Raw genomic sequence first — 18,165 nt, 5'->3', positions numbered from 1 at the left:
TTCTTCCTGAAGTTTATTTAAGCCCATGATAGTGCTGATGAACCTACAATATTCTTAGTTGGAGTATAATAGGTAGGATTATGTTATTGTTCTATTGCTGCAATGTTTCTATTAGTTGACCACTGTGAGGAATTCATTAAAAAGGGGGTGGTATACATATGTAACTAGTTTAAAACTTCAATATCTCATCAACCATTAAAGCTTTTACCTACTCATTAAAGCTTTTACCTAAACTGGCCCACTTTAGGCTATATGAAAAAACTTATGCTGTATCATAGGCTCATTCCACACATGCAGAATAATGCACTTTCAAACTGCTTTCAGTGCTCTTTGAAGCTGTGCGGAATGGCAAAATTCACTTGCAGACAGTTGTGAAAGTGGTTTGAAAACGCATTATTTTGCGTGTGCGGAAGGGACCATAGATTTGGCATAATGATTTTTCTTCTGTTAGTCCCCTTCCCCCAAACCAATGAACTTTTTATCTCTTGATAATCTACTGTCCCAGCAGAAGACTTCATCTGAACTGAAGTAAACATGTTTGTTTTTTTTTAATGTCAGAGAGAAGTCATAATTCTGAGTTGCCGACCACGGCCTCTGCAATTATCCGCCACCTGTGCTTTCTGCAATTCTCTGGGCAGATCCAGAAGATGAAGAGCCACATGAAAGGTACTACTAATATCTCTTGTCACCAGAGGCAGTCGGCCATTGGCACTTTTCACTGGGTGGGCCTGTTATTGCAGCAGCAAAGACATGGGCTTTGTAAGTGGCCAATTGATGATACACGACATTTCCCCATCAATGTGGGAGCAAGTGAACTGCTGTCTAGGAGAGATGTTATCAAACCAAGTAGTAGTCGTCTTGTATTTTGTAATAGTCCTTCTGCCCTGGGCGGTGTGTGATGCTCCCGGTGATCAATGCACCATCCATGACCCTCTCCCGATACTGCACAAGTATCACCAGTTGGGGGATTTGATCATAGGTGGCATTCTTTCCCAGATCTACATATTTTTTGACCCGTTAACTTTCAACCACCGTCCATCTCAGACTGCAGTGGGCGAGCATTTGTAAGTAGTCAGATTTCAGTTTTAAACGATTGCCACTGCTAGGGTTCTGTCTTTCTTTCAATGTGCTGCTCTTCACCCTTATTGCGATCCATAAACACCTTTGTGTCAAGGTGCAGGGTTTTTTTTTTAAATTTTCTCTCCATGGGGTTTAGTCTGCTTTAGTGGTTCTCGGTCCAGGCATCCTAAGGGGACTATGGAGTTATTCTACGCCCCCCCCCCCCCTTAGTCCCCGTGTGCACTAAGCATTGCCATTTTGATCTTTTTGTCAGTATGTCTTTCTTAAGCAATGGATATTTATAGTACAACTAGTATCATGTTGGGTTCTACAGAATTCTTTGAGGTTAGAAGGGAACCTCATACTAAAAAACTGTTAGGGAACCACAAGGTTGGTTCTTTGGCAATCCAGAACATCATATTAAGAACTGTTTCTTTCATCAGTTTATCCACAACACACAAGCCTTTATTGGCATATAAAACAGGACAAAATTTTAAAACAAAACAAGGTTAAGAAATGCAGTTAAAACTACTAATTTCCAGTATAAAATTTGCAAAAGTTTCACAAAAGAGCACATCAGAGCTGTTCAGGAGACTGGGTATCTTATAACACTCATGCCACTGAGAACATTGCAAGAAAATGGAATTCATGTATTTCATGCGTATCTTATTGTATTTAGGGCATAGAAACAAGGAATGGTCAAGTGTTTCGACCATAGTCATATCACATGAACAGACTCTTTTAGAACGTTCCATATTCTTAAATCTTCCCTCCAGCGGAGCTGATGGATTCTTTCATCAGTTAAAAAAAATGAGGTTCAATATCAAAGTGAAATCTACCTGCACAATGGGGAAAAAAACTGTTGTTCCCAACAATTCCAGCGAATTTGGATGTAGCATTGCTTTTTGTTTTTCTATAGAGATGTACTCATGCAAATGATCTCCCTGTCAGAATTTCAGACTGGAGGAAGAAGAAGAAGAAGAAGAAGAAGAAGAAGAAGAAGAAGAAGAAGAAGAAGAAGAAGAAGAAGAAGAAGAAGAAGAAGAAGAAGAAGAAGAAGAGGAAGAAGAAGAGGAAGAAGAAGAAGAGGAGGAGGAGGAGGAGGAGTTTGGATTTATATCCCCCCTTTCTCTCCTGCAGGAGACTCAAAGGGGCTTACAATCTCCTTGCCCTTCCCCCCTCACAACAAACACCCTGTGAGGTAGGTGGGGCTGAGAGAGCTCAGAGAAGCTGTGACTAGCCCAAGGTCACCCAGCTGGCGACTGTGGGAGTGCACAGGCTAATCTGAATTCCCCAGATAAGCCTCCACAGCTCAGGCGGCAGAGCTGGGAATCAAACCCGGTTCCTCCAGATTAGATACACGAGCTCTTAACCTCCTACGCCACTGCTGCCCCTTCCTATTCCATCGCTAATTGACATCTGCTCTTGCAGTTGATTTGCAGACACTGAAAATGGGAGAGTGGTCGGAGGGGGTCAATTTTTAAAGAAGAAAAGACACCTCACACATGCCCCATCACTTCCTGTAAACAGGGGATCTAGACTGGGGGAAGCACTATTACAAACGAAGAGGCTATTCTGTTGTGCTGTGAGAGAGATCCAGCTGTTTTTACAAAACGTCTTATGTTTAAGAAGTGTTTGTCTTTTTCAAAAAAATATAGTCTGTTCCAAAGTATCTTATGTGATAAACATCCATTACAAGCTAATACAAATGTATCAATTAAATACAACATAATCACCATCCCGGTGTAAACAAACTGAATTCAGCACAACAGAGGATGAATTATGCCTTATTTTGCCAAGGAATAGTGACCCTTCTTGAATTGATCAAATAAAGTGAGAGGAACTTTGAAGTATAAAGTTGCAGGATAAAACCCAACATTTTTCAGTGCCTTTTTATAGATCAGAGGCACAAGGCACACTGCAAACGCATGGAAGAAACCCAAGGAAAACAAAGGCTCATTCCGCACAGGCAGAATAATGCACTTTCAAACTGCTTTCAGTGCTCTTTGAAGCTGTGCGGAATGGCAAAATCCACTTACAAACAGTTGTGAAAGTGGTTTGAAAATGCATTATTTTGCGTGTGTGGAAGGGGCCAAAGATACACATAAAATACATGTTTGAACCTGACTGACAATTGGCTACTGGTAAGGCACTGGTTTTGGGAGGGATTTAAAAGTTTAAAACACACTCATCAGTTTTACAATTTGAAATGTTTTTGCAGGGTTGTGACTCAGAATTATCAGCACATCCTGGCTTTGGTGTTTGCTGTTCAGGAGATCAATAAAAAAACCCAACTCTTACCTAACATCACGCTTGGCTTCAGCCTCTACAACAGCTACTTCAGCGCAAGCAGGACCTATCAGGCCTCCATGGAACTCCTCTCCGCACTGGGCAGATTCATCCCCAACTACAAGTGTAGCTCCATCAACAATCCAGTCGCTGCCATTGGGGGACCGAGTGCAAGCTTTTGTTATCATATGGCAACCATTCTGAGCACCTACAAGATTCCACAGGTAATGAATGTGCTTCAGTCATGGGCTGTTAATTCACATTCCTTAGATCTTTAGTGATGATGTCATGGTTTCCAGGTGGAAAGAGGCTTAGCAGAAACAGAAGGACGTTCTGCTTGTCTCTCGAAGGTTCCTTCTCCTAATGGTAATGTTCCTTCAGGAATCAGAGGCTCATTCCGCACATGCAGAATAATGCACTTTCAAACTTCTTTCAGTGCTCTTTGAAGCTGTGCGGAATGGCAAAATCCACTTGCAGACAGTTTTGAAAGTGGCTTGAAAACACATTATTTTGCATGTGCGGAAGGGGCCAGATTGTTTTGGACTATGGAACAAATTTTTTCATGGGTTTCTTTCAACAATGAATGCAGCCTCCAAAAAAAGCAATGGCTCATTCTGCACATGCAGAATAATGCACTTTCAAACTGCTTTCAGTGCCCTTTGAAACTGTGCGGAATGGCAAAATCCACTTGCAAACAGTTGTGAAAGTGGATTGAAAACGCATTATTTTGCGTGTGCGGAAGGGGCCAATGTGAAAAACCCAGGAAGCAACGTTATACTGAGTCACATCCTCTGTCAGTGTTGTCTACTCCAACTAGCAGTTGAGTTTCAGGCTCCCAGGTTGAGGTCTTTCCCACCATATATCACCTCTTCATTTGAAATGGAAATGCCAGAGATAGGGCAGGGATCGGTGCGTACAAAGCAGATGTTGTGCTACTGAGCTGCAGCCCACCCTAAGATGTCTCCATTCTTTCAGCCACATCAAGTTAAAGACTAGCTCTGTTAGTGGTGCAGATGACATTCTCATAATGGAACTGTAAAACCTCAAAGATCAAACAAATCTCCCTCAAGTAAGATGTGAGATGAAATCCTTAGGTTCTTATAGATCAGTGGTGGTGAACCTATGGCACGGGTGCCAGAGGTGGCGCTCAGAGCCCTCTTTGTGGGCACACGAGTTGTCGCCCCAGTTTGGGCACTCGGCAGTGGCATAGCACCAAGGGGGCAAGGGGTGCACAACATACTGGGCGCACACCCCTGCAGGGGTGTGGCAAGGGTGTTGCAAGGATATTCTGAGGTGGGGCAAGGGTGTTTTGGGACATTCCGGGGGCATTCCAGGGCAGGGTGGGGGCACGGAAGGGGCACAGGTGCAGTTTCCCCTCACTCCGCCCCCGGCACACAGTGTCTAAAAGGTTCGCCATCAATGTTATAGACCAATAACAGAATTTACCCTCTTCTCTCTCAGTTCTATACACTTTGTGTGTAGAGTCACAGCTGATTTATAAACTCTGGAGGGTTTACAAGGCAAGTGACTAACAGAGGTGTTCTCCCATTGCCTTTCTCTGTGTAATGACCTTCATCTACCTTTGTGGACTCCCATCCAAATATTAACCAGGGCTGACCCTGCTTAACTTCTGAGATCTGACCAGATCAGGCCAGCCTGGTCAATCCAGACAGTACTATATACTCAGATCCTTTCACTCAATTCTGTGGTTTTTGTTGTGGCAGGGAAGTTCATCCAGTCTCTGATCTTTTTCCTGGGCTCACATTCATGTAAGGTGATATTATGCGCAGCATAACTGATCTAGCATAAAGATGTTGCTCATCCTTTCAATACTTCTAGGTGTTTTGTGGGGTTTTTTTGCATAAAGAGAATGTAGGAGATTAAACAATTATCTCTTTCGGCCTATCTTCAAAACTGACAACTCTATGTACATGTGCAATCGATGTGCAATGGATCGATGTGCAATGGATCGTAACAATTGATGATGTACCTGGATAGGGACTAGAATTCCATCAGGCCAACAAAAAGAAGGAAAAGTCAGATCAGTTATATTAACCATTTAATGGCCTGATGGAATTCTAGTCCCTGTCCAGGTACATCATCAATTGTTACGATCCATGATTTTCAGCTCACCTGCTGATGAATAATGCACTTTCAAACTGCTTTCAGTGCTCTTTGAAGCTGTGCGGAATAGCAAAATCCACTTGCAAACAGTGGTGAAAGTGGTTTGAAAACGCATTATTTTGTGTGTGCAGAAGGGGCCTGAGTCTGGGAAGGTCAACTGTAAATAACTAGAAACAATTTGCAAGTGTAGGGATGTGACACTGGTAGATAAGATAATGCTAATTCATGATATACAATCCCGATTTCTATATATGGAAATGAATGTTGTGCCATGAAGAAAACTGAAAGGAAGACAGTTCATTCATTAGAAGTGGTCTGCTAGAGAAGAGTTTTACAGATACTGTGAACTGGCAAACAAACAAACAAACCCACGAACACATCAATACCATGTTTCCCCGAAAATAAGACAGTGTCTTATATTAATTTTTGCTCCCAAAGATGCGCTATGTCTTATTTTCAGGGGATGTCTTATTTTTCCGCTCCACAGCTGCATGCTCTGGTGTTCTGTTCAACGGGCATGCTTCCAAACAAAAACTTTGCTACGTCTTACTTTCGGAGGATGCTTTATATTTAGCACTTCAGCAAAACCTCTACTACGTCTTATTTTCAGGGGATGTCTAATTTTTGGGGAAACAGGGTAGTTCCTTGATCAAATCAAGCTTGAAGTTTCCCGAGAAGCTAACTGACTAAACTGAAGCTATTGTACTTCGGCCACATTATGAGAAAACAAAAGTCAGTGGAGAAGACAATAATGCCAGAAAAAAGGTGAAGGCATCAGGAAAAGATAGGCAGCGTGGTGTAGTGGCTAAGAGCAGTGGACTCTAATCTGGAGAACTGGGTTTGATTCCTCACTCCTCCACATGAGCAATAGACTCTTACCTGGTGAAGATGATTTGTTTCTCTACTCCTACATTCCTGCTGGGGGACCTCAAGCTAGTCACTGATTGTCCAGAACTCTTTCAGCCCCACCTACTTCGCAAGGTGTCTGTTGTGTTGTGGGAAGAGGAAGGGAAAGAAGTTTGTACGCCTCTTTACAGGAGAGAAAGGGATGCCCAAAAGCATATTTTCCAAGGAGAGGAAGACCTAATATGAGATGGATTGACTCAGTCAAGGGAGCCACGATCCTCAGTCTGAGCTTGGCTGATAATAATAGGACAGTTAGGAGGATATTGATTCGTAGGGTCACCATGAGTTGGTAATGAACAGTTGACATTGGACACACCCAGAGGTGGGATCCAGCAGGTTCTCACCAGTTCCCGAGAGTGGGTTACTAATTATTTGTGTGTGCCAAGAGGGGGTTACTAATTGGGTCTGCTTTTCCATTAGAAATTCCATTAGGGTCCAAAAAATCATAGGCAAGTCCTGTTGTTTCCCTAAGTGTGGCTGGTTAGCTTAAGGTAGAAAACGGGATAATTCTCCCTGTTGGGCTGTTGTAAAAACATGTTTTAGAAATATGGTAAAGTTCCTTCCTTTGTTTAAGGAAAGTCTCCTTCTTTTGATTTCTAGAAACAAAATTAAGCATTTGAAAGTATTAAGTATTTGACAGGCAGTACCAATTAAGAGGGGAGAAATTACATATGAACTATACAAGAACATAAGAAATAGCCTCGCTGGATCAGACCGGAGTCCATCTAGTCCAGCATTCTGCTACTCGCAATGGCTCACCAGGTGCCTTTGGGAGCTCACATGCAGGATGTGAAGCAATGGCCTTCTGCTGCTGCTGCTCCTGAGCACCTGGTCCGTTAAGGCATTTGCAATCTAGATTGATCAAGGAGGATCAAGATTGGTAGCCATAGATTGATCTCTCTTTCCTCCGATAGAAATCTGAAATCCAAGCCCCTCTTTTAAAGCTGGTCCAGGAGTTGAAAGTGGCCATCGACTTCACTCTTTCCTGTGGCAGCATTATTCCAAAACACCAATCACACGTTGCGTGAAGAAGTGTTTCCTCTTTTATTAGTCCTAATTCTTCCCCAGCTATTTTTTCAATGAATGCCCCCTGGTTCTAGTATTGTGAGAAAGAGAGAAAAATTTCTCTCTGTCAACATTTTCTACCCCATGCATAATTTTGTAGACTTCAATCATATCCCCGCTCAGACGTCTCCTCTCCAAACTAAAGAGTCCCAAACGCTGCAGCCTCTCCTCATAAGGAAGGTGCTCCAATCCTTCAATCATCCTCGTTGCCCTTCTCTGCACTTTTTCTATCTCTTCGATGTCCTTTTTGAGATGTTGGCAGTAGACGATAGGACTTGCTAGGATGAGTTTAAATTATGGACAGAAAGATACCAGCTGGAAATTAGGAACTTTGTTTTTTACAGTAACAGAGAAATTATTAATGCCCCGCCCCCAGAATGCCCAGCCACGCCCCTATTGTGCCCCGCCCAGCCCCATTGGCGCTACGCCACTGTTTGAATCCCACCACCATGGGAACCTCTTACTAAAATTTTTGGATCCCACCACTGGACACACCTATGGAGGCTAGAACAAGCACATAGTTTTTGATATCTCAGAGTGATGCTTCAGGCCTCCCATTCAAAGGTGGGACACTGCAAATAGATAGCAAATTTAGGGGAGAGGCCTTTCCTCAATATAATAAAAAAAACCTTCCATAAAAAGCAGGGGGAAAGAGATTTTGTAACAACTCTCCTGTTTTTGTTTCAGGCAAAAATAATTGCTCAAATGCTAGATGGAACACACCTCTCTCTACCTATTTCTCGTTTTGCACCTTTAGAGTGGGTTCAGTCCAAATTCCCTAGAGCAGTTCTTCACATTCCTAAATGTTTCCCAAATTTGTTGGTGAGGGTAGAAACAGGTATGTAGATGGTCAAAACAAGAATTGACCTTGCATCCACATTATTATGGTGAAACAGAGGCCCTTTCCGCACAGCGGAAAGGGCGCCTCTCCACTAGCAGAAATTATGCTGGTGGAGGGGAGGGGGCCGTGTGAATGGGAACGTGCGAGCGGCCCCCACAGAGGCCAGCACAGAACCGCCTCTTCTGCATCCCCCTCACTCACCTCGTCCTCCAGCGTCGGTCTGGAGGGCTGCAGGGACGGGTCTCAGCAGGGCACGTCTCAGCAGCCCTCCCCCTACCATACTTCACCTTTTATTTTCGTAATGGTTATTTCTTCTCTTAGGTAACATATGCTTCTACACCAGTGAAGAATGACCAAAGTCAACCTGCTTCCTTTCATCATATGTTTCCAAATGGGGCCCATCAATATATGGGGATTCTCCAGTTACTGCTGCATTTCAGTTGGACATGGATTGGGGTGATGTATACAGAAGAGCTCTATGGGGACATTTTTGTGAAAGATGCACTTCCCATATTTTCCAAGAGAAACATCTGCTTTGATTTTATAGAAAAATTCCCCCCCTTAATGTTTTCCACTCAGATTGAAGATATGATATCAGAAGGGAAAAAATTGTTTAGTGTTGCCATGAGAAGCTCAGCCAATGCATTTGTTGTCTTTGGAGGAAGTCAAACCATGGCAGTTATGAGGACATTGATTCACTTCTTTGCATTTGAGAATGTACCTGGGAAGACAAAAGTTTGGATTATGACTGCCGAGGTGGAGTTCACGTCAGTTGGCTTTCAAAGGGGGTGGAGCATACAGTACATCCACGGGGCAATCTCTCTCTCAGTTCCTTCCAAGAATTTGCTGAGATTCCAGGAATTTATGCAGATGAGAAACCCTACAGTGGACAATGAAGATGGCTTCATAAAAGACTTCTGGGGAAATGCATTTGCCTGTTCTTTCCCTGAACACGTGGAGGAGGAGTATGTAGAGCAAATTTGCTCCGGAAGCGAGAAACTGGAGAATCTTCCCAAGGCCGTTTTTGAAATGACCATGACTGACCACAGCCACAGTGTGTATAATGCTGTCTATGCTGTAGCCTATGCCTTGCATGCCATGCATTTACACAGATTCAAGCAATCAGTAATGGGTGATCAAGAAAGACAGAAACTTCTAAATCAAAAGCAATTTCTGGTAATATCCCAAGTACAATAATGCCAGGAACTTCATCATACCTGTGGGTCTATCATGTCCTAGAAAACACAGAAAGATGTCAACTTAGAAAGAGTGTTCTAATAAGGGTTACAGAGGGGGGCAGAGGCTTATGGATCAAAAACCGTTTCAGTAAATTCTGAGTGATCCATAGGTAGAAAGATCACCATACATGTAGATACAGAAACAAATAGAAGACTGAAGAATAAAATCCAAGACTGGTCTTATGAATGAATGACGGTGTCCTCAGTCTTTCATAGTTTCCAATTTATGTCCAGCAAATATCTCCTCAAAAAGGATATTGAAAAAGTGCAGAGAAGGGCAACAAGGATGATTGAGGGACTGGAGCACCTTCCCTATGAGGAGAGGCTGCAGCATTTGGGACTCTTTAGTTTGGAGAGGAGACGACTGAGGGGGGATATGATTGAAGTCTATAAAATTACGCATGGGTAGAAAATGTTGACAGAGAGAAATTTTTCTCTCTTTCTCACAATACTAGAACCAGGGGGCATACATTGAAAATGCTGGGGGGAAGAATTAGGACTAATAAAAGGAAACACTTCTTCACGCAACGTGTGATTGGTGTTTGGAATATGCTGCCACAGGAGGTGGTGATGGCCACTAACCTGGATAGCTTTAAAAGGGGCTTGGACAGATTTATGGAGGAGAAGTCAATTTATGGCTACCAATCTTGATCCTCTCTGATCTGAGATTGCAAATGCCTTAACAGACCAGGTGCTCGGGAGCAACAGCCACAAAAGGCCATTGCTTTCACATCCTGCATGTGAGCTCCCAAAGGCACCTGGTGGGCCACTGCGAGTAGCAGAGATCTAGACTAGATGGACTCTGGTCTGATCCAGCTGGCTTGTTCTTATGTTCTTATGTTCTTAAATACGTAGAACATGCTTTCTGAAATTAGTTTGGTCAAGCACAATTACTACAACTCACTGTAACCAGATATACCAAAGCATATCGCAATACAAAAATAGAAAGGATCGGTCAAAGAAACCAGTTTTTATTGACCCGAAAAAAATTCCATCGCAACAATCCAACTGGGAGTCTTTGAGATTCTTTGAGGGGAAAGGGAATTTGTTTTTCAAGATAGAGGAACCAAATCTGCCGCATGGCTGCTCTTGACCCTCCTGACAAGAATTGCAAAGTTTCATTAAGTTTGGTCCAGAGGGTCCAATCGTATGAGTTGTCATTTGTCCTCCATTGGGAACAACTGAGGATTAATGAGCCGGTATAATTGGACCCCATTACTCAGTCTTTGGCAAACTTTGGGGGTCTTGTAAAGGTTGTCTCCTGAGGATAATCTGAAAATGTGGCTGCTATACATTTTAAAGAAGTCCTCCCCCAGTGACCCCCCCCCCAAATTCTCCATTGACTATAACTGACCCGATTTTATCAGATATTTGAAGAAAAGGCAGGGAGTATGGGGTGGGGGGTTTCTGAAAAGAGACTATTAAACCCAAACACACACACCCCAAAAAAAGGCCTGAATTTTTTTTTGGTATTGATCACTAATTATTCCATGGGATTCTATTATCTACTACCGTGCTTCCCCGAATATAAGACAGTGTCTTATATTAATTTTTGCTCCCAAAGATGCGCTATGTCTTATTTTCAGGGGATGTCTTATTTTTCTGTGTTCTGTTTGTTGGGCATGCTCCCAAACAAAAACTTTGCTATGTCTTACTTTCGGGGGATGCCTTATATTTCGCACTTCAGCAAAACCTCTACTATGTCTTATTTTTCGGGGATGTCTTATATTAGGAGAAACAGGGTATGTACCAGGCATTTGCTAATCATGTACAAGCAGTATGCTATTTATTGCATTCCTTCCTTTTTGGCTTTCATGCCGATTCATTCTTGTTGTGTAGAGAGATACTTACAAAGCAGAGTTAGCACAAATAATGAGGCAGAGACCAGTTGCTTTACTGAAATAAAGTTTACTAACTACAAGGAAGGGAAACTTGGAAGAAAAACAATAAACATCTTTCTAGCTAGCTAGCTTCTACAGCCAGCTTACTTTCTAGACGATTACATGGTGACTGAGCAACAGACCACGTGCAGAGTGCAACAAAGAGCATGTATCTAAAGCCTACGTGCAGACCTGCATGTAGCCCACCCAACCAATAGGTATCAATTACCTGGTCACTGACTTCTGACCTCACTAACTAATTAGCATGCAACAATTAACTCCTTCATTACTGGATTGTGTGACTGGCACTTGCCAAATCCCAGCAATTCTATACCTAACTACAAGCACTTTTCTAAACTTGAGCTCTTGATTCTTTTTGTATTTGTCTTTAAGACAACATAGACCTTGTTGTTTCTGCCGCCATTTGCTAAAGGCTAATGCTTGCTTTCCCCCTTTTTGCTTAGCTCCATCTCTTTTTGGCAGGAGTCTCGTTCAACAACAGCGCTGGGGAGAAGGTGGCCTTCAACCACAATGGAGAGTTAATAGCTGGTTTTGATATTATCAATTGGGTCACATTCCCAAACCAGTCCTTCCTCAGAGTCAAAGTTGGGAAAATAGACCCTGGGGCTCTCTCAGACAAAGTGCTCACTATCAATGAAGAGGCCATCATATGGCCCAGCAGGTTCAACCAGGTGAGGTCCAAGCACGTTTCAACAACTTTGGTCTATTATTTATGCTCTGAATTAGATCTCCTCCAGCTAGGGTTGCTAGCCCGGCTTTCAACGTTGCGGCACTCTAAGGCTGTTTCCGCACTGCCACGGTAGAAGTCGGGTCGGCGTACATGACGCCGACCCAACCCCTCTGGGACCATTTGCATGAACGGTCCCAGAATCTCCCGGGACGACGGCGCAGCGCTGCGCCGTCGTCAGGACGACCTACCTGCCCTGCGGCCCTCCAGCACGTCGCTGAGGCCAGGGGACATGCCCCCCTGCCCTGCGCGACTGCTCCAGAGTCGCAGGGCAGAGGGGGGGTGTCCCCAGGCCTCGGCGACACGCCGGCGGGCCACAGGGCAGGTAGGTCTACCAGACATGGGGGAGGGAAGACACCTTGGAGCCGCTGCCATTCGCATGGCAGCGACTCCAAGCCGCCGTTTTCCATAAACCTTGCTTGGGAAGCAAGGTTGGAAAACGGCGGCTTCGCACCGCTCGGGCGGCGTGGCTGCGAAGCAGCTGCGCCCCCTGTGCGAATGGCTCCCTGGGGACAACGTTTTTGCCATCCCCAGGGCGCCGTATACAGCCCGTGCGGAAAGGGCCTAAGAATTCCCGAATCTCCATGCTAAAATACAACTAGGAGAATTCCTAGACAATTCCACAGAAAGTCATGAAACATCTTTTGGGTTTAGTCAGAAAGGATGACAAAGCATTGAACATGGGGGCTTCATACCACACGTGTTTGCTCCAGCTGACGTGAATATCAGTCATGGGGGCCTGGAGCCAAGACTATGAGATGGATGGCCATGATGGACAATCAGGTAAAGCTAATTCCCACAAAGTGTCAATGATTTCCAGTCTAGGAATTACAATTTCAGATGCTCAAGTGGGAAACACTATGTAGCTAGGAGATGATTTAGACCAGCCATTCTCAACCAGGGTTCCCTGGTACCCTGGGGTGCCGTGAGCATGTCCCAGGGGTACCGCGGCAACACTACCGCCCCCCCTCATTTTTGTGGTATCTCCCATGGGCGCCAGCAAGGACATGGAGCTGGCCCATGGAGCAGGGCCTGCCACAAGGTCAGCAGCTACCACCACCCCCAGTGCTACCCTTCACCCTGGGAGGGGAAGGGTGTGTGTGTGGCAAGCGGGCAATGGGAGGGGAAGGTGGAGGGTGGCGGCAGGTGTACCGTGAGATATGAAGAGTGAGGTCAAGGGTACCCTGACCTCGAAAAGGTTGGGAAACACTCATTTAGAAGCTGTGCTCCCTGATGTTTTGACTAGAAAAACCCACGTTAATTTTTCCTTGCCTTTGAAACAAGCAAGTCTTCATGTTCAGGCTATTTATCTTTCCTAGTGTCAATTTATTCCTACAGAATGCACATATTTTTTAAAATATGACTTGTTTTCCCATATCCTGTATACATAAATAAGTTGTGTGCAATAAATACATTGTATAACTGGAACAGGCATTACTACCACAACTGCAATACCAACTGCAAAACGGAAAGCATAGAAGGAGAGTGAGCCCAAACTAATTCAAGGATCTAAATGAGCAGAGAAAGTTTGGGATTCCCCATCATGAGGATTTCATCTTCACAACAGCACAATTGAAACAAAAATGCATTTAGATCTGCCAAGCTAGGAGTGACTTTTGGGAGCATATGGGATGTATATATTTTGCTCTAGACTGGTATGGTATGGGTGAAGGTACATAAATGGTACATTGGTATGGTATGGGTAAAGGACTCCCATCTATACCAAGTGTACTGTAGACAGGTTTGGCAGAAAGGAAACTCTTGGCTGTTGAGGTATTAGTCAAAAAGTACATGTTTTGAATGGTTCAACATTCTTCTTTTTCCTTGATGACAGACGCTGCCCCTTTCCCTGTGTAATGAGCCATGCCTGTCGGGTCAGAGTAAGACAAAGAAAGAAGGGAAACCATTTTGCTGCTACGATTGTATTCCATGTCCACAAGGGAAGATTACAAACCAGACAGGTAAGAGAAATTGTAAACATTTATACAATTGTATACACTTTATGCAATCGTATACACTTATCCAAGTGCATACAATTGTTCAAAGTGTACTGTAGGAGTTCCCTCCCCTCCCTTATACAAGACATATACAATCGGGGATTGGGCGGTTTATAAATCCAAATAAATAAATGGATGGATGGATGGATGGATGGATGGATGGATGGATGGATGGATGGATGGATGGATGGATGGATGGATGGATGGATGGATGGATGGATGGATGGATGGATGGATGGATGGATGGATGGATGGATGGATGGATGGATGGATGGATAGATGGATAGATGGATAGATGGATAGATAGATAGATAGATAGATAGATAGATAGATAGATAGATAGATAGATAGATAGATAGATAGATAGATAGATAGATAGATAGATAGATAGATAGATAGATAGATAGATAGATAGATAGATAGATAGATATGCTAACTCTAATTTGGGCCATGAATACTATAGCAGACAGATACATTTTTCTGCAAGGTTGACAAATGTTATGCAGTTTTCTGCAATGACATGCAAACCTGAGGTAGGGTCTAGGAATGACAAGGAATTTCAACAGATAATTAGACTACAGATAGTCAGCATGTTGTAGTGGTTAAGAGCGGTGGACTCTAATCTGGGAAACTGGGTTTCATTCCCCACTCCTCTACATTAAGCCTTCTGGGTGACCTTGGGGTTGTCACAGTTCTCTCAGAACTCTCTGAGCCACCCCCCCCCCCACTTCAGAAGATGTCTGTTGTGAAGAGAGGATGGGGAGGAGTTTGTCAACCACTTTGAGACTTCTTATAGGAGAAATGGCGGGATATAAATCCCAATTTTTCTTCTTCAGTTCCCCAGGAGAATGTGACTGCTTCATAGGATGAATTTTATGGGGTTCTAGCATACTGAAGTCCCCGTCTTTCCTAAGTCCTTTCTCTCCCAGGCTCCTTCCTCTAATCCTCCAGGAATATCCCAACCTTGAGATGGAAACTCTACTCAGATCCTATGAATGTTTGATGACTCTGGTGACACTGACACTTTAGACCACAGGTGTCAAACTCGCGGCCCTCCAGATGGACTACATTATGCTGGCAGGGGATGATGGGAGCTGTAGTCCATAACATCTGGACGGCCTCGAGTTTAACACCTGTGCTTTAGACAAAGAATAGCCACAACTTATCTCACCATTTCTTTCAAGCATTTCATATCCACAGTTTAGGCCAGTCAAAATACATTTGGGGCAGACATGTGGTCCTATTCCAGCAACCAAGGCAAGTCCCCATCCCCTGGCATTCAACTGAGCAGGAACCTCCTGAGACAAACTGCACCCATTGGTGTCTATGACTTCCGAAGTCACTGAAGGAGCTTAATCAGTACCTTGCACTATCAGTTAGCCTATGCTGCTAGCCAGACCAGGACAGAATGAACTCCATGTGCACTGGGTAGCCTCTGCCACAGAGCATCCTTCCACTTCTGCTCAAACTTTTGTTGAGGCAAGACCTCAATGAGCACTTGTCAAATGGAACTTCAGGGGAAGAGGAGGCATCTTCCATGGCAGAGATAAAATCACTGATGGGACTGTGTCATAGTTTAATGCACCCAGTTTGATTGAAAGAGTACAGATCCCACAATATATCCAGATAACATGAAGGGGGAGGGGATACCCTCTGTGATTGGATGGCATTTCCACTGATGAGTCCAAATATATGGACCAATCCTGAATATGATTTATTGCACTGTAAAATTGCACTGGAGGACACTTTTTCCCCCTTAGGTTACGAACTGGGAGCCATCTTTTGTGATTCAGCATTGAGGGCAGGTTACTGAAATTATTTATATTCTGGACAGTCATGTATATAAGGCACATTGTCTTTTTCAGATATGGATGACTGTTTCCCATGTCCAGAAGGTTATTACCCTAACAGTGACCACAGCTTATGCATTCCCAAAGTTATTAGCTTCTTATCTTATGAAGAAATATTGGGAGCCAGTCTGGCTGCTTCTGCCCTTTCTTTATCACTCATTACAGCTTGGGTCCTTGGGATATTCCTTAAATACCGGGACACTCCCATCGTCAAAGCCAACAACCAGGACCTCACCTACACTCTCCTCATCTCCCTCCTGCTATCTTTCCTTTGCGCTTTACTATTCATTGGCCGACCTGAAAAGTTCATGTGTCTCCTCCAACAAACAGCTTTCGGCATCATCTTCTCTCTCGCCGTGTCTTGCGTGTTGGCCAAAACCACCACTGTGGTTCTAGCGTTCGTGGCCACCAAACCAGGATCCAGAATGAAGAACTGGGTGGGGAAACGATCCACAATCTGCATTGTTCTGTTCGGCCTTCTTGTTCAAGCCACTGTTTGTACTGCATGGCTGGCAACCTCTCCTCCATTTCCAGATGTTGACATGCACGCAGTAACGGAAGAGATTGTGCTGCAATGTAACGAAGGGTCGGTTGTGTGGTTTTATTGTGTCCTGGCCTTTCTGGGTTTCTTGGCCATGGTCAGCTTCTCTGTGGCTTTCCTAGCCAGGAAATTACCAGACAGCTTTAATGAAGCCAAATTCATCACTTTCAGCATGGTGGTCTTTTGCAGTGTTTGGCTCTCCTTTATTCCAGCCTACTTAAGCACCAAGGGGAAATACATGGTGGCTATGGAGATTTTCTCCATCTTGTCCTCCAGTGCTGGATTGCTAGTTTGCATCTTTTCTCCTAAATTATACATCCTGATGCTGAAGCCTGAGTGGAATAATAAGGACTGGTTGCTAAGAAGAAGAAAAGAAGAAAAGTAAGCCCATGGGGACTGAGTGAAACTGAAGTAATCTTCTCCTTAGAAAGATTTTAAGCAAAGCAATATCATTTAGTTATATGTTATAAGATGAACCCTTCTATATAACATCAGGGTCCAATTGTTAGTGGTCAGACTACTCCCATGATCACTACCCTGGCATGTTTCAGTGATCTCCCATCCAAAAACCAACCAGGGCCACCCTACTTAGCTTCTGAGACCTGACCAACTGCATCCATCCAGGTCTGGGAAATTGTGCCATGGTCCCACAGTTGCATACCCCCCAGGTATGGCCATATCTGCCATTGAGACCATGACCCAGTCCCCCCTTGCTTGTGGGCAGCTGCTATGTGTGATCGGGGGAGCATCCGCAGTGACCCCCCCAGCATGGGCCTGAGCCCTATCCCCCCAAGCGCTGCCCAAAGGCAACCGGGGAGGTCCCCACCCCCATGCGGCAGCACCACAACTTGCTGTGGGTGGGGTCGGCAGAGGGCCACAAACCGTAGGCTGCAACACGGGATCCCCGACGTCTTGTGGCCCGAGGAAGCACTGCTACGGGATGGCCCCATTGCCCCCCACCGGGAGGCGGAGACCCGCTGACCCCTGGGTGAATGGCTCCCAGCTGGCAGCCTCGGTCAACGTGGCATTGCCTGGCCAAAGGTCGAGGCTGGCTCCCTGGGGGCCCCCGGGGAGCAGGATAAACCGGCGGCCATGCTGGGAACATCCCTGGCAGCTGCGGGCCCAATCAGCCCAATGATCTCCACGTGGCCAGCCAATGCCAGTCCTGTTCTCCAGTCTCCAGGATAAAGGAGTTCATTAATGGTAGACTTGTATGGTATGGGTAAAGGACTCCAATCAATTCCAAGTGTTCTGTAGACATATTTGGCAGAAAGGAAACTCTTGGCTGTTGAGGTACTAGTCCCAAAGTATATGTTTTGAATGGCTCAATAGTCTTATTTTTCCATGATGACAGACGCTGCCCCTTTCCTTGGGTAATGAGCCGTGCCTGTTGGGTCAGAGTAAGACAAAGAAAGAAGGGAAACCATTTTGCTGCTATGATTGTGTTAAATGTCCACAAGGGAAGATTACAAACCAGATAAATAAGCAATGTTGTTTACACTTTATAAACTTAATGGATTATCTTAACGGTAATTTGCACCATGAACATGAATAGTAGACAGACACAAATTTTGTCGTAATACTGGACAAGTAGAAACGCATACATTGTTCTGTTGTCCAAAAAAGG

The 18,165-nt window shown here is 44.4% G+C and overlaps 1 protein-coding gene across 1 annotated transcript; it reads left to right on the top strand.

Annotated features, from left to right (window-relative positions):
* Positions 1-3,413: 3,413 nt before the first annotated feature.
* Positions 3,414-17,726, top strand: LOC125440562 (vomeronasal type-2 receptor 26-like). The gene is made up of 6 exons (XM_048510433.1): positions 3,414-3,572; positions 8,606-9,460; positions 11,867-12,094; positions 13,985-14,111; positions 16,013-16,919; positions 17,549-17,726. The coding sequence occupies exons 1-6, from the start codon at positions 3,429-3,431 to the stop codon at positions 17,724-17,726; spliced, it is 2,439 nt and encodes an 812-aa protein (XP_048366390.1). The 5' UTR covers positions 3,414-3,428.
* Positions 17,727-18,165: the final 439 nt, after the last annotated feature.

This window comes from Sphaerodactylus townsendi, linkage group LG11, assembly GCF_021028975.2.
Source record: "Sphaerodactylus townsendi isolate TG3544 linkage group LG11, MPM_Stown_v2.3, whole genome shotgun sequence".
NCBI lineage: Eukaryota > Metazoa > Chordata > Lepidosauria > Squamata > Sphaerodactylidae > Sphaerodactylus > Sphaerodactylus townsendi.
The sequence above is the reverse complement of the archived record's forward strand: the minus strand, read 5'-3'. Positions and strand labels throughout refer to the sequence as shown.

Excerpts from the sequence above, each read along its gene's own strand:
- LOC125440562 (XM_048510433.1), top strand. The coding sequence starts at position 3,429 with ATGGAACTCCTCTCCGCACTGGGCAGATTCATCCCCAACTACAAGTGT. Across the intron at positions 9,461-11,866 it reads TAAATCAAAAGCAATTTCTG|CTCCATCTCTTTTTGGCAGG; the intron begins GTAATATCCCAA and ends CTTTTTGCTTAG. Across the intron at positions 14,112-16,012 it reads GAAGATTACAAACCAGACAG|ATATGGATGACTGTTTCCCA; the intron begins GTAAGAGAAATT and ends TGTCTTTTTCAG.